This window comes from Pezoporus wallicus, unplaced genomic scaffold, assembly GCF_028554395.1.
Source record: "Pezoporus wallicus isolate ANWC-B61680 ecotype Strahan unplaced genomic scaffold, APGP_CSIRO_Pwel_v1 contig_12728, whole genome shotgun sequence".
In the NCBI taxonomy this organism is placed as follows: domain Eukaryota; kingdom Metazoa; phylum Chordata; class Aves; order Psittaciformes; family Psittacidae; genus Pezoporus; species Pezoporus wallicus.
Genome location: NW_026641132.1, coordinates 234662 through 261052, shown reverse-complemented (window position 1 = coordinate 261052; position 26391 = coordinate 234662). Strand labels below are relative to the sequence as shown.

The 26391-nt window shown below is 54.7% G+C and overlaps 1 protein-coding gene across 9 annotated transcripts in view; it reads right to left on the bottom strand.

Annotated features, from left to right (window-relative positions):
• The window catches only part of NCOR2 (nuclear receptor corepressor 2), a 160423-nt gene that overhangs the window by 57883 nt on the left and 76149 nt on the right, over positions 1 to 26391 (bottom strand). For 3 of the 9 annotated variants that reach the window (XM_057422080.1, XM_057422085.1, XM_057422086.1), the window contains exons 9-14: positions 23072 to 23259; positions 21671 to 21767; positions 19131 to 19309; positions 15999 to 16053; positions 13805 to 13903; positions 378 to 502 (exon numbers count right to left, since the gene is read on the bottom strand). In XM_057422080.1, coding sequence (XP_057278063.1) covers positions 378 to 502; positions 13805 to 13903; positions 15999 to 16053; positions 19131 to 19309; positions 21671 to 21767; positions 23072 to 23259 — 743 coding nt within the window. The remainder of the gene's footprint in view (positions 1 to 377; positions 503 to 13804; positions 13904 to 15998; positions 16054 to 19130; positions 19310 to 21670; positions 21768 to 23071; positions 23260 to 26391) is intronic. The other 6 variants (XM_057422083.1, XM_057422087.1, XM_057422084.1 and 3 more) reach the window with 4 other exon arrangements.

Here is a 26391-nt window from a genome sequence, read left to right as displayed (position 1 = left end):
CGCTCACGTTGCCATCAATAATGCTAAAGGTGAAGTGCCGCGCTCGGCTGCGCCCAGATTGCTTCTCTGGCTCCCAGAGGCTCTCACAACAGCAAAACAAGCTGGAGGATCAGAGGGGCTTTGTGGGTTGATTGGGTTTATATATATAAAAGAGCTTATCAGAGTTGTTTTCCAAGGTTGGGAGCAGCTGGGATGAGGAATGAAGAGGAGAGCAGGCTCTGCTCTTCCCTCCCTGCGGAGGAGGTGCAGTCGGCACACATGGTCCTGCACGGGGTCAGGCAGCCCTGAACTATGTTAGATCCAACCACTGCATCCTAATGCTGCATCCCACCACCACATCCCCAGCCCCTCAGCAGGCAGGGAGGGATTGTCCTTACTTGGTCAGTTCCTCTTTGTCGTTCTCTGTTTCCTGCTTGTCTTCCTCCTTCTCTCCCTCTTTCTCCTTCTCTTTCTCTTTTTCATCTTTATCTTCTTGGCCGCTCCGGGGCATTTGCTGCTGCTGCTGCAAAACAAGGGACGTAAAACAAAACAACCCCTCAGTGCTGAGGCGGATTCATCGCAGCACCTGGGCCAACCTAAACAAACGCCTCGAAACAATGCTGGGGGCGAGCGGCCAAGAGGAAAGAGTGCTGCAGGCAGAGAGTACAGCAGGGTGCTTGCAGAGGCCATGGAGGCTGAAAGCCTTCCGGGGAGATCAGGGGGAGTCTGGGCTCCTGTTGCAAGCAGTGGGACAGCCCCAGGGGCTCCCCCGGGGCAGGCAGTGAGCAGGGAGGTGAGAACAACCCCCTGTTCCCTGCAGATGATGATTGTCACGATTTGCAATCACGATTTGCAGCTGGTGGGATTCATTTTGCTGGAGCATGAAGGAGATGGGGGCACCAGAGATGCCCTGAGACTCAGCAATACCAATGCTGCGATCTCTTCCTCAAGCATCTGACATGGTCATGCACCCCAACTGCTCCAACTCTATCGCCCGGGCCATGGTACCCGAGGGAGGGACACGGTGATTATAATAGCTCTGGATTTTGTTTCAACAGCTGCAGGAAGGAGGATGCTGGGGAGGCCTAGTTCCCCTGACCTCCCTTCCCTCTGGCGACTGGCAACCGAGAGGCATTTCATAGAGAAGTAGGAATTAGAGGCGGAAATGATTTATTAAACCATCCTGCTCCTGGCTGCTTGCTCCAGGAAAACCCACCCTGGGCTCGCCCAGCCCCTGACCAAGCTGCAGGGCTTCCACCATCCCTTGGGAAAGGGTTCGGTGATGTAATGGGGGGAAATTGCCTTAAAGCAGATTTATCAGCAGAAAGTATGGTCCCAAGTGGCCAGGTCTGGCTGGCACACAGCCATTCGGCAAGCGTGGATGAGGTGTCCCTGCCTCCCTCAATCCAGCAAGATAGGCCTGTCCTTGATATGGGAGGCTGCCTCCAACACAGGCATCCCTGCAGCAGTGGCACTGGGTGCAAGCTAAACCCTCTGCCCCCAGGAGCTGTTGCTAAAACAAGAAGCATGGAGCTGTCACAACAGGCTGTGGAGCAGTTGAACGAGCAAGCTGCTGATTCTTCCAGGCCCTGGTTCAACACAAGTCCTCAGAACACAGCGCTGCCATCACTGAATCCCTGCAGACTTTCAGTTCCTCCTTGTACAGGGGAGGCAGCTGTGCCACCGGGACGCGGCTCAGCAGCACACGTGTGGCAGGCATGGCCAGCCCCTGCAGCACCCCCATGCCAACACACGTGCTGAATGCACCCACATCAGCTCACACCCCCGCTGCACCCCCAAGGAACGGCTCCGTGGGATGCAAGGCTGGGAAGATCCAGGGGAGGGGGAACTGGGGAACAGTTCACACTCGGTCACACACAAGATTTTCCAGTCCATAAATCTCTCAGGCTTGGGGAATGAGCTGTCTCCTGCAGCAAATGGCCAACAACAGCATCGCACCCGGCGTGCCAGGCACTGCCATCACCAGTCCCCAACCCAGGGAGAAGGAGGCGGATCAGGATCCTGCCTGGCTGCACACGAGCAAGGGGCATTGTCACACAGGTCTCCCCAGTGCTGCTCTGAACCTGGTGACTCCCTGAGTCACACCAGGGTGAACCCTGAGCATGGGTTCAGCCCCAACAAACACCATGGGATAAGGGTTGTCACCTCTGAGGGTCAGCGGAGAGGAGGGCAGGCTCTGCTGTCACCACCCATCCCTTCACCAAGTGCTTTGGCAAGGGAGAGGAGCCCAGGTGAGCTTCGCAGTATTTCTATCACCCCATTGTGAATATTTTCTTCTGAGGGATGGGGATCCCTGCATCCTGAAGATCCCATGTCCCTGGGGTGTAAACCCAGCCCTTCTGCAGCAGTGACTGTCTGAGCCCCTGCCCCTGCACCAGGCTGCCGGGGGCTCCCAAGGAAACTTCAACATCATCTCATCTTGTCTTCATGCTTGTCTGAACCAGGGGGCTGTCACCCCAAGCAGCCATCACAGCTCCTCCCCAGAGGAACAGGCTGGGAACGTGGATCTCCCTGTGCCAGCCTGCAAGAGCAGGGGTGGAAAGGCAGGGAAGAGGTGCGAGTGGCCATGGTGGCTCATGCTGCAGTGTGGGTGCTTCCCTGCAGAGGCATCTGCCGAGCTCCAGCATGGCAAGGACTGGCAAACCCCATGGCCTGGCTTCAGTGCATCCCTCTCCTCTGGGAGGTTTCAAGCCCAGCCTGCTAGGACATCAAATTAGGGCTTTTCCACTGCAGAGGAGCATCTCGATCCAAGGATGCCCTCTAGTGATTGCCCTGCTCCAGCCCGACGGGTGCCCGACACCAGGAGTGAGAGCCAGGAGGGCACAGCACCCTATGCAGCGGGACAGGACGGGAGGGGACAGGACTGGCTGGCTCTCACCTGCCAGGCTGAAACGCATAAATTGGGCAACACCATCACCATGAGGCCATGGCTGGGAAAACTGTCCCCAGCTCCACCCGTGGCTGTGCTCATGTCTGCATGTGAAGGTGGCTTTGAGCCAAATGCTGCTTTGAACCCTGGCAAGCATGCAGTGATGGCTTATTCCCTATGCTAGGGCTTGGTTACGTGTGGGGCACCCCCTGAACACCCCAGGAAGTACCTCTGGGGATGGTCACGCTCATGAGTGACACCTCACATCCCACCCAGGGGTATGTGCTGGGCTGGAGGCTGCAGGGCTGGTTGAAGCTGGTTGAAGTGGGGAAACAGGTACCCTGGGGTCCTGAATGCAACCATGTGAGAGCTCAGATGCAAACAGCACGTGGAGTAAGGAGGTGGGACACCCCGCAGGGACCAACCACAGCAGCTGCCTCAGCCTACCCATGCTACCTGCTCCACCCCAAACCTCAGCCCGGTCAGCATCGGAGCCGGACCATGGCGCGGCACAGCACCGGGAAGCCACAGCCAGGGGACCATGGGCCGGGCGGTCCCCCACTCCCGGCACACGGGGAGGCTATTCTTAGTGCTGGACGCGGACCAGCTCTGGATGATTCAAGGGACGGGACGCCATCCCAAAGCGTGACAGGCCAGGAAATGCTTCCCCAATTACGAGCCGATGTTTCCCTCTGATTCACGCTGCCCCGGTTAGAGGTGGACCAGCAGGTGGGTCAGCTCTTAGCGGACACACCAAAGCCCAGCACCAGAACTGCTCAGCTCCCAGCAAGCTTCAACCTCTCCCCACCTATATCCCTGCCCCCCTGGGGATGAGGCACCCTGTCACCAGCAGGTACGTGCTCCCCACCTTGCACAAGAAGGTGAAGGGACATGCCCGAGGCCAGGGAAGATGCCTGTGGCAGAGGGCAGGGCTGGCCCTCTCGTCCCTCCCTCCCAGGTCAGACGCTCTAACTGCTGGACCACCCTTCCTCCTCCTCACATCGCTGCTGCTTGTTTTTGCTGCCGACACATCCTGTTTATTTAGAAAGGCCCCAGGACAAAACTGCACACGGGATGAGCGGCCGATGCTGCTCCGAGTCCATGGGGACGGGCGGCCTCCTTCCCTGTGCTCCGGCATGAGCTGATCCGTAATTACAAACACCTGCTCTCCTCTATCCTGACTTCCCACCAGCCCTGGAGCAGCTGGATTGGAGCAGAGCGCTGCCAGCATCCCGGGAATACCGGCCACCCCCTTGCCCCAGCACCCAGCTCCCCGCCGGAGCGACACTCGCCCTGCCCAGCTCCATTGAGCACGGCACAGGGATTTCAGCCACTCCAAAGCTCTAGCTCCGAGCATTCTTTCAGGGGACACCAGCTTCCAGGTAAGTCCCGGACAAGGAATCACCAGCTCACTGCATGCCCAGCAATGGCTCTGCCGGAGAGAAAAGCCCCGGCAAGGAAGAGGTGCAGCTCCTCCCACTCTGTTTACTTCCTCTGCCGAAGCACTGCCTGCTTCTGGAAGCAGGATGGGAGGACAGGAGGAGGTGGGGGAAAGCAGCTCCCCAACCTTCACCCTCCACAGCCCTGACGGAGACACCCGGTGCCTTGGCACGGAGACACTGAAACCAGGCAGAAACCCCTTCCCAGCCAGCAGTGTGTCCCCCTGCATCCACAGCACCCTGCTCACAGGCTCTCCGCGAGCTCCGGACCCTCATCCCCATCCCAAATCACTCACCTCCCCGCTCCCTGGCTCCCGTGAGCGGCCGGTCCCCGACAGCCCCATCGCCGGCTCCCGGCCCCTGCTCACCGCCCAGCCATCCGGGCGCGCTGTGCCTTACATTCTCCGGCTCTGAAGGCTTCCTGACGATTTGCATAGTTAAGCCGTAAACTAACCACAACATTCCTCTTATGATTTTGCAATCTGCTGGAATAACGTGGTCGCTCTAAGTCGAGTCGATGAATCATCATCTATAAACCACAGCTCTCGTCACCGGGGCTCTCAGTGCTGGCTGCAGCCAGCATGATTAATCCACCAGGATGCCAAGCTTAACCTACGGCACAGGGCTATTTATTTTCCAAACTTGCAAACCTCCGGAAAATGACTGCTCCTGCCTTCCTCATCCCCTTCTCTGGGAGATGAGTGGGGACCATGCCAGAGTCCAGCACACAAACCTCACTCGCTGCCCAACGAGCATCCCAATGCTAACCACCAGACTGTGCACCTTGCAAACGAGGTCACTCACAGCCCCCTCCACTCCCTGCTGTGCAGCACCCTCAAAATACACACCAGAACACCGCTGTCACCAGCACGGCTCAGTTCCCCAGCCCTGGTCCTGCTGGGGACCTTCTCGCAGCAGCTCCCGTGTGATGTTTAGCTGAGCTCATCCCTCTTGTTCCCACCCCAGGACAACCAGCTCTTTCCATCCCTGTCCATGTCACTTGCTGTGGGACAGGCTGGCAGGGAACTGGCTCAGGTCACAGTGATGGCACTGTGCAAGAGCCCAAGTGCCAGCTGGGAGTGAGAGCTCCCCTCTCTCACACCATGTTTCGAGGCCAGCCTGGCTGCACAGGGAATGTCATTTGGCGGCCAGCAGGTGCATCACATCCACTGCCATCATTATGGGCTCTTACAGAACAAGAACACACCACAGAAACCACCAACTCCTGCCTGCTCCTTACATCAGGAGGGAGCAAACCATGGGCAGAGGGAGCCGCGTGTGCCACGATGAGCCGTGAGCAACTGGTTTTGGTGCTGCACAAACCCATCCACTGGCACCGCAGGCAGCAAGATCCAGGGGTTTTGCTTGAAGGCAGCTTTGCACAGCCCTTGCTATGTGCTCGCAGTGCGGTGACTCTTGATAACCCTCTCCCCATCATGTCACATTGTGTCACACCTCGACAGGGACTTCGGCACGAGCCCCATCCCCTGCAGCAGCCAGGAGCGCTCACTCGCTGTGCCGCCTCTCCTGCGTGCAGGGCGCCAGCTCTGCGCTTCTCCCACGGGTGACTTCAGACCAGTGGCATTTATGATGCTCTGGAGGGGCACTCAGCTGCGGAGCAGGCTCAGGCCGAGGTCACTGCACTCAATCAGGGAGTAGCAAATTAAAACCAGCTCGAGATAAGCCCAAAACAAAAGGCCTGCGCTAGGCTGGCCAGGAGCGCCTGGGATTTGCTTTGCTGCTTCTCTGGGAGCCCCAGCACGCTGTGATGGCCATGTGTGTGCATGAGGGCCTGCTGCCATCACCCTGAAGGTCCCACAGGGTCCTGTACCAGCACCACTGGGCAGGATGCACGGCACTCTGCGGCACAGTCATCAGGATTTGGCACTTGGGTCCCCATAGGACACTGAACAGAGCATCTCTGCCAGGAGCAGGGCTGGTATAACACAGCCACGACTTCTCCACCACTCACATCCATCCTACCACCTGCTTTCAAACTCTCCCTCTGGCTCATCACACCAATGGGAGCCAGGACACGTACTCAGCACCAGCCTCCTCTTTAGCCACCAGGCTGCCCAGACACCTGAGGTCTCCCATGGAGCATCCTTCCCCTTTTGTTGATGCCACTGCAGAGAGGTAGGAGCACCCACCACTGAGGTTTGATGCTGCATGGCCAGTTACAGCACTGCTCCCTGCATTTCCCTACCCATCCCATGGATGGATATGGAGCACAGGAAGGATGGCTTAGAAATACATTTATGTACCACATAACTAACTCTCAGGGCCCAGTGGCTCTGATCCAATGGTCTGGAACGCCTCAGCCCTCGCTGCCACCCACTACTGCACATCCTGGCTTCTCACGACCATGCATGGCACCCTCCACTCATGGGAGAAACCACAAAGCAAAACAAGCCGCTGCCAAAACAACAAGGAGAGGAAGAGGAATGTCTGCCGGCGACTTGGCTTTGATCGCTTCCACCCGGGGCTGGGTTTGATGCGGAAGCGAGCTGAAGAATCAAAGGGCCAGGGTTTGGATTTGATAAGACCGATACAGAACGGGGGCCTCGCTCGGCACACAACCCGACCGCGACGGCCTGGAGCTGCTCTGCTCCTCTGCTGGTAAACAATAAACTCCACAAGACAGCAATCATTGCATGGCAGATATGGAAAAGGCTGGTGCTGTGCCCAGCATCCCGGGAGGAACCACGCAGGCCACAAGACACGGCCGGTGCCAGCAGCAAAGCGCCGGCAGCCGCAGTGGGGCTGTCCTGCTGTGCCATGGGAAAGTCCTGTGCCATGTCCCAGGCTGCCGGTCCTGGGGGTGAGCAGCGTGCTGGGGACAAGGAGAGGGGCTGGCTGTGCGACTGTTAGGGATGCTGGACCCTGCAGCATCGCTCGCCAGGGCATGGCACAACCAGAGCATGGGCTCATCTCGGGCAGCACCAAGAGCCCCCTGGGCAGGGGCCCCTGTGCAGCTCAGCGGGTGCTGGTGCCTTCCCACCGCTCGCTCCCTGGTCTCAGTGATTGTTACAGGACCCTGCTCACTCAGCTCCCTCCTTAAACCACCGAGGGCTTTTCCATAAGAGGAAATGTTTCTTTTCTGGGTCGCTGCTGAGTTTTTTTAACAAGTGATTTGATTGCTCGCGAAGGGAAAATGACCCGAGGGGAAGAGAGCGTAATGTTTGGAAGCACTGGAGATGAGCCCCCGCTCTGTCCCAGGCGGAGAACACGTGTTTTCTCTTCCCTGTGGTTTGCTTTACCCTGCTCCCCCCCCGCTCGCAGCTCCCCGGCCGCACGCCGACCCTGCTCTGAGCACAGCCAACAGAGGAAGGTGCCGGGTCAGCAGCTCGTGGGATGCAGAGCAGCATCCATGCATGCCACAGATGCAGTGGGGGCAAAGCAAACCCTGTATCTGGAGCAGCTTTCTCTGGATTTTCAGCTGTGCTTGCTTTAGACAGCAACTTAGCAATGACACAGAATACTTCCCATCCATTCCCAGTCAAACCTGGATCACAACAACCAATAGAACAACTCATCCCAAAATCCAACTGCCTCTATCACTCCCCGTCTCGCTGGGAAGATGCTGCATTAACACCAGGGTCACTAATGCTCAGCCCAGATCCCAAATCCCTGTCTTGAGAAGTACTCACATGGGTGCAGGCTCGCCAGGAGGATGCATCAACCTGCTGCTGGAGAAACACGAGTCCCAACTCGGGAGCCAACCATAATGGGGGTTCACGTCACTTGTAAGTGACTTGTATTATCACTAACTCAGATGCAATCAAGCTGCATGGAAGACCCTGGTTGTGGTGGTCAAAGGATCCATCAGCAAGTGGTCCATCAGCAAACCCGTGCCTGATGCCTGTCCCTGCTCCAAGCACGCAGGTCTCTGTGCTGACCCTGCGCTGCCAGCAGCCCATGAGGCCGTGCTGGGACCTGGGGACCATCCTCCCCCAGCAATGCATCCTTTGATTCTTTTCCCAAATATGGCCACATCGTTCTCATTTAATCACCCCCAAAACTGCAGCTGGGATTTCAGGAATGTGAGTTTCCATTGTGTTTGCCTGATTATGCTGCCTGGAGGGGCGGCAGGGCTTTGGAAAGCTGCAATGCCCTTGAAATGGAGGAATGGGCATGATGCACCTCATGGGGAACACCTGGGGGACAGGGTATGGGAGCCCAGCTGGAAAGAGCAGGTGCCAATGGAAGGTTACAGGATCAATATTAGCTCAAACTAGCTTTTCTCACAGCTTCCCACCTCTACGCAGGCACCCTGATGCTCAACAGCATCACACAGAAGCACCCAAGGGATAAATGCGAGACATTTCTCCCCAGGAGGCTGCACTCCAGCAGCACCAGGACCACAGGGTCTGACCAGATGTGATGACTTCTCATGGGTCCTGCAGCCTCAGCCTGGCTGAGCAGGTCTCCCCAGCCACCAGCAGTGCTCTCACACTGCAGATCTGGGCCTGGCCAGATGATGAGCCAAATTCAATCACTCTGGTGTTCTGGCAGCGAGGTCAGTCTACACACAACAGCAGGATGGGGCTTACCTGGGGTACAGGACAGCAAGCAGGGCACCTCACAGCAACATCCCATCACAACACACCCTGCCACTGACATCCCAGGCAAACTGCTCCATCGCAAACCTGCTCTGCAGACAACCCCAGTACTCTTTAAAACACGGCACTAAAGTCAGCACAGGCTTAAATGCTTGCGGAATGTATTTACAGGTGTTTGTGGCAGCAAAGTTTAGCAGCCACATCCAGGCCTGTTTCAGGGTGAGAGGCTGCATTATTAAACCAGGATTTTATGAGAGGTTATCTCCCCACATCTGAAAGAGAAGCTGTCGAGTCCTTTGTTACTAATGAGGAGCCACTCCCTTGATTGATCATAGTCAAACACTTCCCAGATATAAATACCCTTCACCTCATTATCCACTGTAGTCAGTGGAGCAGGGGCACACGCATGATGTGCAGTGTAAGAGGCAGCTTGCTGAGCTCCAGACCCGATCCTTGCGGATGGAGGAGAGGTGGTGGCGCAGCAAGGTTGGACCTAAGCGGATGCTCTGCTCCTGCATCAGGGATGGGGAGCATGGAGCCATGGGACCTGTGGGCAGGCAGCACCCATGTGTCAGTCCGAGCCCTGCCAGCCAGGACAGGGCTTCCATGAAACAAGTACTGGTGTTGTTTATACAGCTCCAGGCTGGGGCTGTTTATCCGCGTCAGCGAGGGGAATGGTTTGTGTTTGGGGAGGGCGGGACAGCGGCGGGACGGATAATTCCATTTGGGTTTTGGCAGGGGACGGGAAGAGGGTGGGCCTGGGAAAGGCTGTCAGCCCTGGCAGGGACCACGCTGGCTGCCCGGCCAGGTCACACCACAGGGCCCAGCCCCGCCAGTACAGCTCTGGCACTGCTCCCCAGTGGAGAAATGGGGGGTCGGGGTGGAGCTGGTCCCCCCGGGTGCCATGGAGTGAGTCCTCGAAAGCATCAGCGCTCACACACACAGGGCCCTTCCGCCAGGGGCTACATGAGCACTGTCTGACAGCAGCGCCAAGGGGGACGGTGTGACGGCACGTCCCGCTCCATCCATCCATCCCTCCATCCATTCATCCACACATGACTTCATCTGAGTCAGCCCAGGGCGGGCAGGCGGCTCCTCGGCCGCTCATCGCCGCTGGTGACTGACCCGCTGCTGGAGCGGCTTTTCCTGGCGGGATGACCAGCCGCCTCCCCATCAAGGCACTGCGGGGGAGCTCCAGGGATTCTCCCCTGGGAATTCACCAGCACTGACACAGGAAGCGCGACTTGCGCGCTGCAGCGACGTGGGCACCGCTGCTCCAAAAGCAAAGGGAATATACTGTGGAATAAAAACCCTGCGCTGTGCACGGAATAATTATGCTGAAATAAAGGCACTTTTCCTCCAGCACAGCTTCAGCCCAACACCTGTGCTACCGCAGCCCGGCTGAGCAGCTTGCCCAAAGAGGAGACACATGGCACTAACTGCCTAGCTTCGATTTTCATAGCATCCCAGATTGGTTTGGGTTGAAGGGACCTTAACGCTCATCCAGCTCCAACCCCTGCCACGGGCAGGGACATCCTCCACTAGAGCAGGTTGCTCCAAGCCCCTGTGTCCAACCTGGCCTTGAGCACTGCCAGGGATGGGGCAGCCACAGCTTCTCTGGGCACCCTGTGCCAGTGCCTCAGCACCCTCACAGGGAAGAGCTTCTGCCTAAGAGCTCATCTCAATCTCCCCTCTGGCAGGTTAAAGCCATTCCCCTTGGCCTGTAACTACACACCCTTGGAAAAAGTCCTTCTCCAGAACTCTTGTCAGCCCCGAGGTAATTTTTGGTGCCCCCACTACAGGACTGGGGGCATTTGCAGAGAAGCTCTCTGGAACACCCTAAAGAATGACTGCAACAGCCCCCAAAGGGGCTTTCATCTACACAAGGGCCTTTCAATAGAGGCTCATGCAAAATCATGCAGATGAATTCATCAGATTCATGCTGATTATTGGATCAGATTGTTTTACCATGACACAAACTTCTTTATTTTCTTTTGTTTCCAGTGACAAATTACACACTTGGAAGTTATTCCTCTTCCCAGTGATCCCCCCCTTGCAGGGTTCAATGGCGTTTTCCGTACCTGAACACAGTGGATTAGTTTAGAAAGGCTCTTTATCTCAGGAACCCAAATATTCCACACAACGATCCATCAGATGGGAACACCTTTCACCCACCAGCACCGGGGCAGGCGCTATGGCATGACCATGCCCCCTGCCTCGGAGCAGGCGGCTGCTCCATGTTCTGACAAACTGGAAGCAGAAGCGTGCGAAGTCCCTGCTTTTGGCAGAAGATTTTCAGCACTAAGTAGCAGTTTTATGAGGAATATCCTTTGCCAGGGGACCATCAGCCAGGGAGCAGTGGGATTCTTACTTTTTAATGGACTTTTAATAAGTAGGCCACAATGAGAGCCTTGACACCAGAGGAGCTTTGTTTCTCCGTGTAATTATCTCCACTTTGCTCTCAAGCTCCTCCAAGAGCAAGGAAGACCACCAGCCTCTCCATGAGGAAAGCAGTGAGAAAACAGTGCAGGGCCACTTGAAATGCTATTTGTGCCAGACCCCATCCACTCCTCTCATCTGATCTGAAGTCCACCTCGCCTGCCCTCCTCTAAAATCAATTATAGCTCACTTCTGGCGTTTAACTGCTTGAACCCTTATCAGCAGCAAAACCTGTGCTTGGAGCACAGGGAACACAGCACCATGTCTCCCAGTGCTGCAGGAGGATGGCTCACAGCCCCACTCCTCCCTGTATGCTGTCCCACCATGTCTCCCGTCCTGCATTCTGTCACCATCTCTGATGGCTGACACTGGGCAGGTGAAGGGAGATCGCCTGGCGCTGGAGCAGCCCCACACTGCTGCTCCCCAGCAGAGCTCTGACTCTCTATGAGGCTACATGGGCAAGAGCCTCCTCTCCGCAGCATCATGCCCTTCCCAAGCCTGCTTGCAGCCTTGCAGGAAATGGATGCAAGCAACATATAGAAATACTGGAGGTGTCACAGCACTAAGTGTGCATCTCAAGACCCCCCAAGATCTCTGTGGGAGAGCTGGATTCTAAGCTCTGCACTTCTTTCCCACTACTATTCATGCAAGCAGCCCTTGGGTCTCACACCTTGTCAGAACATCCCACCTTCCACCTGAGCACTGACTCAGGGATCTGATTCTTCTTTCAGAATCAATAATGATCTGGTTGAGGTCTGCTGCAGTGGACGTGAATCTGCTCCCTTCAGTGCCCAGCAGCCTCACTCTTAATAAGTTACTAATATTGCAGCCCCCTGCTTGCAAAAATAGTCCTGCCTTTTACTACGGTTGTAAAGTAAGTACTATGGGATGCAGTTAAGTCCCTGCTCCCAAAAGCTGGAACAGAACAAGGCTCCAAACAGCAGCACACAATCTCCACTGCCCAGGCTGGACCAGACTCATAAGCAAGGGAAAACACCATGGGAAATACTGTAGCTAGTGATGCTTTGGATACCCTTAAACCCCAAAACACAAATAGTACCTGCTGGGTGCAGGCCAAGGCAGGTCTGTGGCCACAGCGGGAGGTAGGCAGATGCAGAGAGGAGCATTAGATTGCCTCTCTCCCTCCACACTTGCTCAACTTCACACTGAAACCAGAATTTGCTATGCTAAATGTCTCCACCACTAACAAGAAACAAATGTGGTCTCATGTTCTAGTTGCTGTGATCTAACAAAACAGACCATGGTAAACACTATAAAAATGTACTGCAGGGAACCACCCTGTGTTTGCTGGGAGAGGGACTGGATAATCTAATAGGGCTTTATCCATCCCTAATGTGTCTGAAAGAAAGAAGGGAAAATTGGGCCCTGTCCATGACATTCGTCATGTGCTAGCTATTCTGATGTCTTAATGCTGCAGAAATCAAATTGGAGCGAGGCTACCTATCTGCCTCCCAATCAGGACCTCGACCCAACTGCTGCTTTTTATGGCCATGCAGTGTGAGGAGCCGCTGATGTCAGTGGTGGCACAGGCCAGGCCAGTTTTTCCATCCCTATCTCCACGTTATCTGGAGAGATGCTTCCTTTGTGGTCACCCCACTCTCCTCATGACATGGATAATTGTTCATTCATGGACCTGGGGATGGACCTGAGGGACCTTCCTCTGGCTGAAAGCATTTGCAGGGACAAGGTACCTGCCCAAGAGGTTAGCACTTATCTGGGTATCGTGGTATCAGCAGCAACACTGGCATGGTCACGTCTAGATCTCTATCTTGGCCATGGTAACGGCCAAGGGTTGATTCAGTCACCTACCCCAGCATCTCATGGTGTCCTAGGTACCGGCCTGGCCCTCATCCAAAGATTTAAGAGTCTCCTCCAGCTACAGCACCAAATCTGCAAGCCCTCAAGAAGACCTCAGACACCCTCCAGCACTTCTTACAGACTGATAAGCCTCTCTGCTCAGGTGGTCACCAGAAGTCATTCCCACTCGGCTCATTCTCCTCTTTGCACAGGTGCAAGGTAGAAGCACCCCAAACCAGCTCCCAGGAGCCCCATCCCCATCAGCGCACTGGCTGCTGTCTCCAGAGTGGAGAGAGAAGAGGCTCCACTTGGCTCCTGCCCACAGCTACAGGCTCCACGGGCAACCTTGTGCTACTCCTGACACGCAGCCAGGTTTTCTGCATTCGCTCCATCCCCTTCCATTTCCAAGCATCCTGGATTTCTTATTTGCTTTTTGAAAGCTACTGTGACCTTGGCACAGGAACGGACAAACATCAACCACCAGAAAACAGCACGTTCTGAGAAGCTACACAGAGCAAAACCACAGCCCTGTTGCAGCCTGCACGAGAGACCTCCATCTGGGGAGGGGAGGAAAGCGGCATCTGGGGTGCTCAGAGAAGGTGCTGCTGAGAAGCTGCAAGTGCAAAGCAGTGCAAAGCACTCAGCCCAACGTTTCCATGGGTTCCTCCAGCTCTTACCTGGCCCTTCCCGCGCCTCCGGTAGTTTCTTCTTACAAGGTTCTTGTAGTTCTCATTCTTCTTGGTCAGGTAGTAATACAGGACACAGTCTGCCACCGTCTGCAAGGACACAGCGAGTCAGGGAACAGCAGGTCCCATCCCATGGCACTATCAGGGCGCAGACTTCAAGGAGCAGCGCTCAGGCCCTGCCATCGCCAGGTCTCCTGCTGCTTCTGAAGATCTGCAACCCAAACACCTCCCTCCCAAAGCCCTTCATTGGAGCTGGAAGAGGAGGGCAATGTACATTGTCCTAGTAAAAACACTGAGCTCTTCCAAGGGACAGACTACGGCCATCCCACAGGCATGATGAGATGGAGATAGGGTGCAGAGCAGAAAGCACCCCATGTTGGATGCTAACGGGGAAAGGGCTGACCCCAGATGACTGTGGCAACTGAAGGCAGAAGGAGGAGAGTCACCCTCTGTCAGGGTTACGTGAGGCACAACCTGCCATGCAACTGTCAGCTCGTGTTATGTGCAGATGTTAAGCTCACTGGCTTAACTAGCTCATATGACTTTCTCATGGTCAGATTGAGATCCTGGCACGCAGGAGCCACCATCCCAACTGCAAGTCCAGCAGTTGGCTCTATGAGCACCATCCCAGATTAGACCCGTTAGGAAAACATGGAACCATTGCTGGGACGTATCCTGATCCTGAGCAGCAGAGTGTTCCACACTGGGAAAAGTCCTTTGCTGAACTGTCCTGGCACCTGAACGCTGGTCTTGGGCTACACTTTCATACCCAGGATCTGCATGAACAGACCCATCACACCTGGAAGCACCCAGGAGCAGGGTGCTGCTGCGTGCTCACAGGGGCTGCGCTCTCCCTATCCCTGTGCAAGGAGAGGAACCATGTGCAAAACCAGATTGCAACTTTTAAAGTGTTAATTGGATCTCTTTCTAATCTAGCCCTGATTATACACACACATACAAGAACACAAAAACTTACAGTCATCTGTTCCAAGGGCTAAGATCACTATTTTTTTTATAATGCAATTTAAAAATCTATTAATTCATTACATTGAGCCATACTTTGCATCTCTCTCCAACAGGATAATGGATGTGTTCTGTATCATAATTACAGCCTGATTTACAAATGAGTACAAATAAAATTAGAAGACATTTTACAGCTTGGAACACAGGCTGGATTGTGAGCATCATCCAAGTCCCACCGCTTTCGGCTTCAGCAAGTGGGAAAGGCTGGAAAGCGCCTGGGATCTTACAGCAACAGCAGCAGCACAAGGTTGCTGCCGGCCTTTGCCTGCTTGCTGCTTTGGAAAGAAAAGTCAAGGCCTTAGGAATTATTTCCCCAGCCTGAATCACGCAGAATCAGAGAATAATTTAGGGTGGATGGAACCTCTGCAGGTCAGCCCGTGAAAGCAGAGGGGTTCCCCCAGAGAGAGTGGACACTGTGTAGATCAAACACTGTATGAGATGGGCAGAGGATGCAGCTACCTACAAGTAGCTCTCAAATGTCTCCTGCTCAGGGGAGCACCTGGTCCACCACTGTCTTTCCAGGCTGTTTGTCCAGGATCTGCCCATATGGCCAGTTCCACAGAAGGTACCTAGCCTTGCTCAGAATGGGAACAGGGACTTGCTCTCCCTTCAGATCTCTTTTTCAAACCTTTCCTCCATCAGCAAAAAGGAGAAGTCCCAGAAGCACGACACAGAGGCTTGGGAAAGGTCAGGCCCTCCGGCAAGCTAAACAAAAGGGGAGGTGTGTGTGCCTACATGACACCAACCCAAACCGCCGGAGGAACTGGGACTCAGCCCACCCTCAGCACCCCTAACCTGAGCAAAGAGGGGACCCCTCTGCTTTGTGCTGGGCAGCAGCATACCCACCCTGCTGTGTGACAGCCTGGCTGGTGCAAACTGCTCCAGGAGATGCTGGGAAGCAGCTCGCCAGGCAGATCACGGAGGGCTGCAACGCCTACATGCCAGGCTGGATGCATTCACACATCTCCCAGATCCAAACTCCCTGACGCTGACTCAGTCCCTTGTCTCTGCAGGGAGCCAGGAGGCATCTGGACCATGACCAGGACTCTGAGCCACCACCACCCACAGGTGCCCAGCATCCACTGGCTGCTCCAGCACCAAAGGGAGATGTGATGGAGAAGAGACAGCGTGAGGCAGGTTAAAGCCAGGTAGGGATGCTTACCTTCCTGTCCAGAAAGGATGCGATCAGGCCAAAGTTCTTTGGATGCTGCATGAACCTGAGGAGCAAAAGGGAGAGGGTTAGCATGGGCTCTGGCTCTGACCCTCTTGCAGCTGGGCTGCCATGCCCTGTGTGCCTGGAGCAGCAAGAGCAGCTCCCTGAGGGACCCAAGGGTTTGAGAAAATATTTGTCTGCTGCTCAGCTTCCCAGAAAGACAGGAACTTTATATTTAGCCCACTGCAGCCGGGCTGGTCAGCAGCTCCAATGAGCAGATGTTCATCACAGGGTGGGAGAGGGCAGGGGGGCTGCTCCCAGAGACACCCAAGCCCGTACCAATGGCAGGATGGGCACAGAGCTGCACACGTGGTTGAGGCTTCAGGATCTGGCAAGGAAAGGGTGAAGAATTGCCATCAATGCCAAAGCATCCTGCAGCATGGCTGGGGGTGCCCCTGCTGCTGAGCGGGACCCCAGGCCTGGCTGGGCTGTCAGGAGCAGCTGCAGAGGACAGGAAGGGAAACCCAAGCCCCAGCAGGAAGCTGCCACGTTGCCGAGTTGCTCAAGAGATCCCCAGTGCCACGGTGGCTGTGAGGAACACAAGCAGAGGAGCTGTCAGCAGGCTCACCCCTGGTTCCGGCAGCCCAGGAGGGTGCATCACCCACTGCGGGTAGATGTCCCCAGGCACAGAGATGTCTCCTCCAACAAATCCCTTTGCTTAGCTGGTGGGGAAGCATCTCAGGCCAGCAAGCCCTTGGCAGGAGGTGCTGCTGCTGGCAGGAGGATGGTTAACCACTGCATCACCAAAGCACGAGGAGCCTGGTGAGTGGTGACTTTGCTCCAGGGCTGCCACCAGCATGGGCTTTGCCCACAGGAGCAGAGTGGCCAGTGTGGCACGTGTGGTTTGTCAGCTCTCTGGAGCTACCGGCCCTATGCCCCATGGAAATGGATCAGAGGGAAGAGGTGGGTGAGCTGTGGTGTGGGTGCTTAATAGGGTCCCCAATCTCTATCCCACAGGCAACTGTGGCCTTTCTACCACTTGAAGGGTAAAACTTACCCCCCCAGATATAATACAGACACCAAGAGAGATTCCCCTCAAAACATGTGAAAGAGAAAAAAGAAACCAGAAATGCTGGGGGTGAGGGGAAAGATAAGAGCTGGGCTGCTCAGACAGGCTGGAATCAGAGCACAGAGCTGGAGAGGCACCCAGCACAAACCAACAGACGGGGTTTTCAAGGCCATGTTATCAGTGATGTTAACACAGCCTTGTGAGCAATGCAGACAACAATACGTTGTTTTTCATAAGCCAGATTGTGTCCCCATAACAAGGATGGATGTTGTCTTCTTATGGTGCCCAGCACAACAAGGCCTTGGTGCCTGAGCAGGACCAAGGGGTACCACAGCCTTCACCAGCAAACCACAGCCCCCCTGGCGATGAGCGCTCAATAGAGAGACCTGAAATCCTTCCCAGAAGCAAATCAAATCAGACTCTGCCTCGTGGTTATGTTTTGACAGCTAAGATAGTTCAGACCTGGAGCTTGTCAGCCTTGCAGTGCCTGGCTGCTTTCTCCAAGAGCCCTCACCATGAAGGCTGAATAAAAGGTTACATCAGGTTTTCACGGTCTCAGGAAGAGGCCAGCTCTGGGTCACAATCACAGATGACACAAGTCTGGTTCACTTTAAAAACCCAGGCTAGGAGCAACAGCACACCAGGCAGCTCAGCTACCCGCACACTGGGATCGGGGCGGGAGCTGGGACAGGACCCATGGCCCTCCTTACAGCTCCTAAGTACCAATCTCTTCAGATGAGCTTTGTGAGAGCCCTGAAATCCTGCTGTATTTATGCCTCAAGCTCTGCATCACCCACGGTGATGACACAGAAACCACCGTGCACAGCAGGATGCATGAGCTGGGTGTGGATTCTTCCAACCCCATTAGGCAGGCACGGCCCCGCCATTAAAGACCAAGTAATTAGTCTTTGCGTCATTTGCGGGCAAGCCTTGCTGTTTGGGGTGTCACATTTTAAGGCTAATTAGCAATGAGGATTCTCCTCTACCAAAGGCTTGGAGGCGGTTTGCTTGTTTTGTTCCCTTTCGGTCTGCCTTGGCAATTAGTTATTTCAGCAGCAAACAGGAGTCGTCACAAGCAGGGACAGGAGGAGGATCCCGGACATGGAGGAGCTTCCAGCTTGGCTGGCTGTGGGCCTGCTGCTTATCCATGGAGCTATCCCATCATCGTATGGAGGCCAGATTAAGGAAGCGCTGCTGCAAGGGATGAGGTGGCTGTGATGCACCCACATACCTCCATGTCCCTCATGTCCACAGCAGTGAGCTGGAGTTGAACTTCAGCTGTTTTTTCACAGACACATTGATACATTTGGGGCACCAAGGATGCTCTGGTCCTCCGACCTGGGCCCCCACTCGGCTACGAGATACAGGGGAGTCTGGATGTGAGGCTAAGCTGGGACCCACAGCTTGGCTGACAGCACAGTGGTACCCAAGGGAAGGGATCAGCAATCCCCCAAGTGATCTCAGCTGACAAAGTGAAGCTGTTCTCCAGCACTGCTCGCAAACAGGAGAAAGCACCGCAGCCAGAGTCTGCATGTGTCTGATGTGGGAATGCATCCATGGAAACAGCAGCTGGTGGCAAATCCTGCAGACAGCAGGATGGAGCACTGAGGGACCGGCACCAGCTGGAAGCTGCAGCCTGAGGGGGCCTACATGGGGGAGCTGGATGTTGACAGCCCCAAGAATCCCCCTGGACACACAGTGCTCAAAAGACAGCATGTAAACTCAAAACCAGATGAGCGTATGGAGCACTGGGTTTCATTGGTGCTATCCTTCAACTGGCTGATGGGGATGGGAATGCAGAAGCAGAAAAACTTCTAGTTCTCCCCATGAGCAGCAGCTCTGCTCAGGCACACGATCACACCAACCATACAGAAAGGCCTGAGGTTTCTGTGCAGGTCCATCACGCTGTGCTCAGGCCCAAGGCAGCACAGACTCCGACTGTATCCCTGGGGGAAATCCATTCTCCTTGGGAAATCCACGTCCCAGTGCACTGGGGCCCCTGCCAAAGCATTGGATGGGTCCTGCCCACACTTCCCAAGGGCTACACACAGAGATGTATGGGCTGCACTCACTTTTCCCGGAAGGTCTCCTTCTCCTGCTCGCTCCACATGTTCATCACCTGCCGGTCCTTGTAGACCTTCATGGGGTCATCCATGAGGCCGTTCATGTTGATGAATTTAATGCGCTGCTGGTCAGCATCGTAGAGCATGGGTGGGATGACAGCGAGCTGGCGCATCTGCTTCTCCAGGTTCTGTGGGGAAAGCAGAGAGAACAGTTGGTCAGCACCATGGGCCCGTGGGGACCGAAGGGGACAGATGTTCGAGAGGAAAGGACAGGCGGAGGAACAGGAGAATTCAAAAGCAAGCACCAGACAGCTTTATTGCTGGAGTAATTGTAAATGAAATGCTGAAAGAGGCTATTGCTGTCAGCCAGGAAATAATGAATGTTTCAGTCTGAAATAAAAGGCTTTAAGATACCATGTGGAAATGTCTGACTTAAGCAAAAAAGCTCCTGACCATGACCAAGACAAATCAGAGCAGAAGTGGCACAGGGAATGCAAACCCCAAACCCATGGCCATATGGAGGGGTTCAGCCCTACAGCCCAAATTCCAAGGGAAGCAGGTCAGCTCCCAAAGCCTATTGAAAGGGAGAGCAGAGGAGACATAGTGTTTCCCTTCCACAAGAAACCTAATCTTGTTCCAAGAGGCTTCAAATGTCACTGCAACAGGGCCACCATTCCTGTCTTTCCTCTCACTGCAACACCCTGGGACATAACCTGACACCTTTATTCCATCCTATTCAAGCATAAAGTTCATCCAGAGCCCTGGCTGCACACCAGGACAGGACAGACTGGGCACACTGGTTCCCTTAAGTATTTGCAACAGAGTGGCCAATGTGATGTCTCATTTCTGCTGTCCCTTGCCTGAACGCTGGGACTGTCCCTTCAGCTGGCCCCCTGGCACAGGGGGATGGCTCTGACCACCCTCTTTGCTAGCAGCAGCACCCCTTTGAGTCCTGTCACCTGCAATGGCACTGGTCAGACATAGGTTCCAGCCCTTAACCCAGGAAGGCCAGGTCTCAAGTGTTGTTATGTTAAACTACAGTCGGATGCTAGCTCCTGGGAGAACAGTAATGTCCAATCCTTCCCGCAACCAGGCCTGCCCAGCACCACTCTGCTTCCCTGCTGTGACTGATCAGACCCATCCTCCTCTTCCTAAAACACAACTCTCTGCACACACAGGAATGCTTCAACTCATCCCATCACGTTTCTCATCCTCACTGAGACACCTCCCATTGAGCAACCATCTGCTCAGATGCCCTGGGGGTGTCATCTCATTGTGGGAGGTCAGGACAGTTTGCAGCCAGAGCATCTACCCTGGCAGCCACAGAGAGCCCCAGCCAAAAGGAGAAAGCCAGGGCAGGCAGAGGCAGCAGGCAGGAGCACTGCCTGCAGCAGGGCCTCTCCCTGTGCCTGGAAGGGTGTCAGGGTGCAGAGACACCCTGCAGCAGGCAGCCAGACCTCGCTCCTCTCCAGCAGCGTGCTGGGGCAGAGAGCTGGCCTCTGCCACCAGCAATGCTCCCTGGCTCTCACCTCCCTGCTCCTTCCAACCCTCTGGAAGGGCTGGAAGCTCCTCTGAGACAAGCACAGCAGTGCCTTGTGCTCAGCAGAATGCTATCAGTGTGCCGTTCAGCAGCACACTCACTGTGCAGGAGGCTGGAGGCAATCCTCTAACGCTCCTCTTGGCCACGACCTCTGCAGAGCTGTGAAATTTCTCTCTGCTCCCGAGACCCATGTCCTCCAGGTCGTTGCCTTCACTGGCTAACAGCAAACTGCCCTGGAACCGGGGCAGGGAGCGACCCGTGGTGCACAGGCTGCAAACATCTCAGCTATTGCTGGGCAATGGCTGCTCTCCCCTCCCGAACGCAATCCATTCACTGCAGCTCGCTGCCGTGCCAAGAGAGTGGAACCCTTGTGAAACCAGATCCAAACGAAGCCAAGGTCACGGGGATGTTTCAAGATGAATGGAGCACTCCCAGAAGATGTGGGCCAACTGGCTCACATACAAACCATTCATTCCATAGGATTCCCCTGTGTCGAGCCACACAGCCCATTCAAAACAAAATGAAATGAAACAGAAAAACCCCTCCACCCGGCAGCCAGGGTGCTGGCTCCCTTCCTTTCCCTTCCCACCTCCAGTTCCAGTTTAAACCAATGGCCAGGAGGTGGTTGTGGGGTGCTACCCAGGAAGAGCAGCATCCTGAGGTTTCAGGTCCCAAAGAGGCAGTTTAATGCTGACAAATCCTACCCACTGACCACCAGCTCCTTGGGGTGCTTTGCTCCCTGTTTAGGTCCTGCAGAACCATTGCACAGCCCTGTTACCTGTCTTGGGTGGCTGGAAAGATGCTGCTGGGTATTAAATGAACACCTCACTTTGGATCCTGTCCAGAAAGCATATTAGGCATCACGGCAACCTCCCCAACCTCAGCGTGGCCTGAACTTAGTGGGATTTGTCTCTGATTTCCCCACGGGACCTGGCAGTGCGCTCTTGCCTTCCTCAGAGAAGAGTGGAGTGAGGAGTGAAGAGGAGGAGAAAGGACAACCCGGTCTCACCTCTTGTTCTGAGAGCCCGTCGATGATTTCTGACACCTCATGCTCGCTGCGTGCAGCTGACATGGAGAGCCCACCGCTGCCCCTCTGTCCTACCCTGCTGGGAAAGGGCAGTGAAACACTCAGACACTGATGCTCCATTTCATAAGCAGCAAACCACATTTGTGACAGCTCAATGGCTCTGTGGTCCCCCTTGCTGACCTCCACCATGGCCATATCCAACACCCCATCTATGCCACCTCATCCCATGCTGCAGGAATGGTGCCTGCTGAAGCCCCCTGGGCTCCCACAGCACTGTTCCCCGTGATCCCCAGATTTAGGGCTCACAGGACAAGAGCTTCAAACCACCTTCCTTACGTGTGCCGACCTCCTGGAATGCTACAACAGAAGGACATTTCATACCCAGCCATGCACTTCCCTGTATTTTATCCTGCTCATCGAACCATAGCAACAGTGGCATCAGTGTTACCACCAAGCCATTAGTACTGATGCCACAGCACCTGGTTTGCAAATGCTGTGGGAACTTTTAAATCAAAACCAGCCACTGACACACACCCCCCCCCCCCATATCATTTAATGTAACAGCCACAAGCCCCATGGAATTAAAACTTCTCTTATTAAGCAGGTAACAAATTAAAACATTTCTTCCTCAGTACCATTTCTCCCCGTCTCTTTAAGACAAAATAAAGCCACTAATTAGGAAGTCTGGACCCATCTAGCTGTTAGTGGGGCATAAGATGAGGTGCTGGCAGAGGGGGTTTGGGTTCTGCACACATCAGCTGTCCCTGGGCAAGATCCTGGGACTGAAATGGGAAGGATGGAGAGTTTTCAGCAAGATCATGGATCCATGCCTCCTCCTGGCACAGAATAATGTGACCTCAAACTGTGCTCCCAATGAGGTGGAAAAACTGGACAGGGGATGGGAGAGACAGAGGACATTCTGCTCCCTCCCTATTACTTGTAGTCACTCCTATTAACTTCCACACGTTTCTTACCCCTGCCCAGGCTCTGATCAAAGCATATGCATGTATTAAATAACCAACATGACCAAATGGTCTCGTACATCTTAGTTTGGGCCCACCACTACGGCAATAGTTAGCACTGTCCTAGCCAGGTGCTAACACAAGAGAGCTGCCCCTTGCTCCAGTGTGGCCAGCCAGGAGGTCAGCAGCAGAGGGGACGCAGGCAACCACATTCCTGACATTTTTCCTTCTCTTTTGGCCCTGTGCTGAGCCATCCTGGGGAAAAAGCAGCAAAGCTGCTTGTCCGCTGGCTGCTGCTTTGACCAGACAGGGAGAAACGGGACTGACAGCCACCCCAGCCCGCTCCTCCCGCAAACAAGCCCCATGCCCATCCCCATAGAAAAGAGAAAGGCTGTCTGATACCAGCTCAGCCCCTTCCTACCGCTTCTCCTCTAACCTCTGCATGCGCTCTTGCAGTTCCCGCTGCTTCCGGATCTCCGGGAATTGCTTCTCATAGTATTCCCGCACTTTGCTCTCTTTGGCACGGCGCCGCGGGTTATTTTCAATGCGCTCCACTTTTTTTTCCCAGGCCTCCATCAGCTGGTCATAGCGCTGGCAAAACTTCTGTTCCTGAAGGGGCAGAGGGAGAGGGAGCTCAGGAGACTGCCAGGGAAGGGCAGCTCCTCCAGGCCTGTCCTTCCATGGCTGCTCATGCTGAGCGTGAGTCATGGTGCTTAAAGGAATATGGTTCATTAGGACACAGACACGCTCCAGGGTCTGTGATCAAACCCAGGGTGAATGCTCAAAACAGGCCATCAGGTACCCTTCAAGGCTTTTCCTTCCAGCCCCAACACCTTTGCTGAACCAGGACACTCATGCAGTGTGGCTGACCAAGGCCATGCAGCGTGGTGATGCCACCAGCTCCTCCACCATCCTGGAAAGGAGGAGCATTTCTCCAGTTGCTGCTCCTGCTTTTAGGCCCAGGAGCAGGATAAGCACATCCCCACCGATGGCAAACCCAGGCTCTGCATGGGATTTCCATGCAGGTCCTTCTGGGTGACGTTCGCATGGCCAGCCACCCAACACAGGTCTAGCACTGCACTTCTCCCTCGTATTTATGGGACTGGCCCAATAACCATGACATTGAAATATCACTTAAAACACCTCCCCAAACAAGCCTCTAACTGCCCCTGCCTCCTCTGGCCACTCTCTTCCTAGAGGAGAATTCCCATGTGCAGGCAAGGTCCACACCAAGGAGACAGCAGTGACAGAGTGACGGTGTCCATCCTCACGTGAAGGCAGCTGGGTGACCAGAGGGGCTTTTAAGGTTTCATTCGGAGTGAAACACATGCCTCGTAGGCCCCAGATCAGGAAGTGAAAGCAGATGTCACTGCAAAACCATCAGTGGCAAACCCCAGGTCGCCTCCCACCCGCTGTGTTCTGCTTTCCAGAACAGGCAGCTCAGGACCGGCACTGGACCAGGCAATAACTGAAGCGCAGCAACGCATGCTGTGATCCCCATGGCCCTTTGGAGGCACCCCAACAATAACATGGGGTGGACAAAGCTCCTCAAACCCTAAACCTGATGCAGACTAACATTCCCCCCCGCATAAACTAACTCCCATTTGTGCACCCAGAGCCAGAGGCTTTCCTGCCCCACATGCACGCACAGGAGATGCTTGGGTTTTGGCTAGAGGAACTGAAGGAAACAGCCAGAAAATGAAAGTGAGGAATGAGAACAAGAATAAAAATGGCCTAAATGCCACCAAGGGAAATCTCACGCTATAGGTAATGCCAACAGCTCGGAGAAATCCCAGCTGCTGCATTCCTACCCCTCCCGAAGTGATGCTCTCAGCCCCCTGAACACAGAGCTCCCACCCTGCCAGCAAATCTGCTCCAGCCTCCTGCTTTCAGAGCATCGCATTCGGAAGAGGCTAAAAATACCCTGCAAAGTTTATGAAGGCTCGGTGCTGGGATGCAGCGGGTGCTCTGTGCTGTGTGCCAGCCCGTGGCACAGCCAGGGGACAGCCCAGCACGAGGACGGCTTGGCCTGGTGAGAAGCTTTGAGGCTTTGAAAGGTCTTTTGCTCCCCGTGGGAATGAGCTGGTGCTGGGTCACACATCGCTGCCACTTGGCACAGCTGCCAGGCTGCTTCACTGCCGGTTCCTTTTCTTCCTTTTCCTGCACTCTCTGGGACAACTCGGTGAAAGCTTGATGCAGAATTCCTCTTTTAAGGAACTCGTATTTGCAGATAGAAAAAAGCAACATCAACGTCACGCTGCTGACTTCCCCAGCAGCTCATACCCCGGCAGCAGGGTGGGCAGGACCAAAGCTCCCCACTCACACAGCTCGGCCCTGCAGAGCATGGCTTTGGCTTTGTTATGGACCAGCTGAGCACTTCTGGCTCATATCTGCTTTCTTAAGCCCCTTCCCACCATGGGGCAAAGAGATCTTCCCTGCCACACAAGCTTCAAGCCCCACCGCAGCAGGGCTGGGCTGCAGCATCCCTGTCTAGTGCTTTTTTGTCCAGCTGGGATACAGGCTCTCTGCAACCTTTTGCCAGCATTCGAAAGCCAAGATTACAGGCACCTTAGAGCACCGTGCATTCCCCAGATTTCACAGCTGAATCACCAGGAGAAGCTCCTGGTCAAGCACTTTGGGAGTCTATTCCTTCTTCTTTGAGCATCCTCTGAGCAGCCTTAAGCAAGCATGTTCATTCCTGAGCAATCATCTGTGCCGGCTTTTAGCATCGGTGCTTCGTCTGCCCCCCTTCCCGGCTGGGCTCACCAGCCCATCAGCCTCTCAATCACACAAGTAAGTGATGGCAAGCCAAATCGGACTTGACATGCGTGTCTAAAAATGGATGAATAGTAACGCTGCCATAGCAGCTGAAGGCAGTTTGTAGGCTGTGCCAAGCCCGAGCCCTCCTGCAGCCCACGCTCTCACAGCTCCAGGGAACGGAGCAGCTCGTCGGAGAGGAGGGGAAGAGTGAAGGTAACAGGAGGAACCAGTCCAATCCCTAAACGAGCCCCACAGTTTTCATTCCCTGGCTGATGGAGATAAACGCCTTACACTCAAAACATCCCCCTTTACCCTTCTCTCTCTGCAGCATCACCCCTCTGATGGCAATTCCATCAACCAGCCTCGGTGGAGGCAGGAGGAAGGAAGCCCTGCACACCCTCTGGTGGGGCTCTCAGGGCTAGACCCTATTGAGACCAAGCTCTGACCCTGCTCCAGCCAGCCCAGGGCAGTGATAACACCCCAGAAAGCAAAAGAGCCAGAAAGAAACACTGGCACGTAGATGGGCTTTGCTAAAAATAGGGTCTGCTACAAAACCGGCAGAAAAATAGCTAAGCGAACCCATTTTGCAAACAGAATCAGCAAATGCATTCACTTTGCAAATTCAGCAACCGTATGTTGCCTATTTTGTAGAATAGGCAAAATGCTTCCCTAAACTGAAAAATCCCCTTTCAAGGACACTGAATAAACTGGCTGGCAGAAATGCACCTATTTTGCATGACAGGCGACTTCAGCGCACGCCGTATTTTAGGAACCGTGCTCCTGCAGCCTCATTAAACCTTTTCCCCCAGCTCCTTGATATTCACAACAGAAGGGCTCACTCCAGATTTAGCGCAGGAACAGGCTGCTTCCACCAGAAAGCAGCTCCTGGGCACTTCCCTTTGGGCTCCAGTAAAGCCACATGGTGCTTTACAATCCCTGCTTTGAGGAAGGGAATATCAATCTGCTTCCCACAACAGTCCT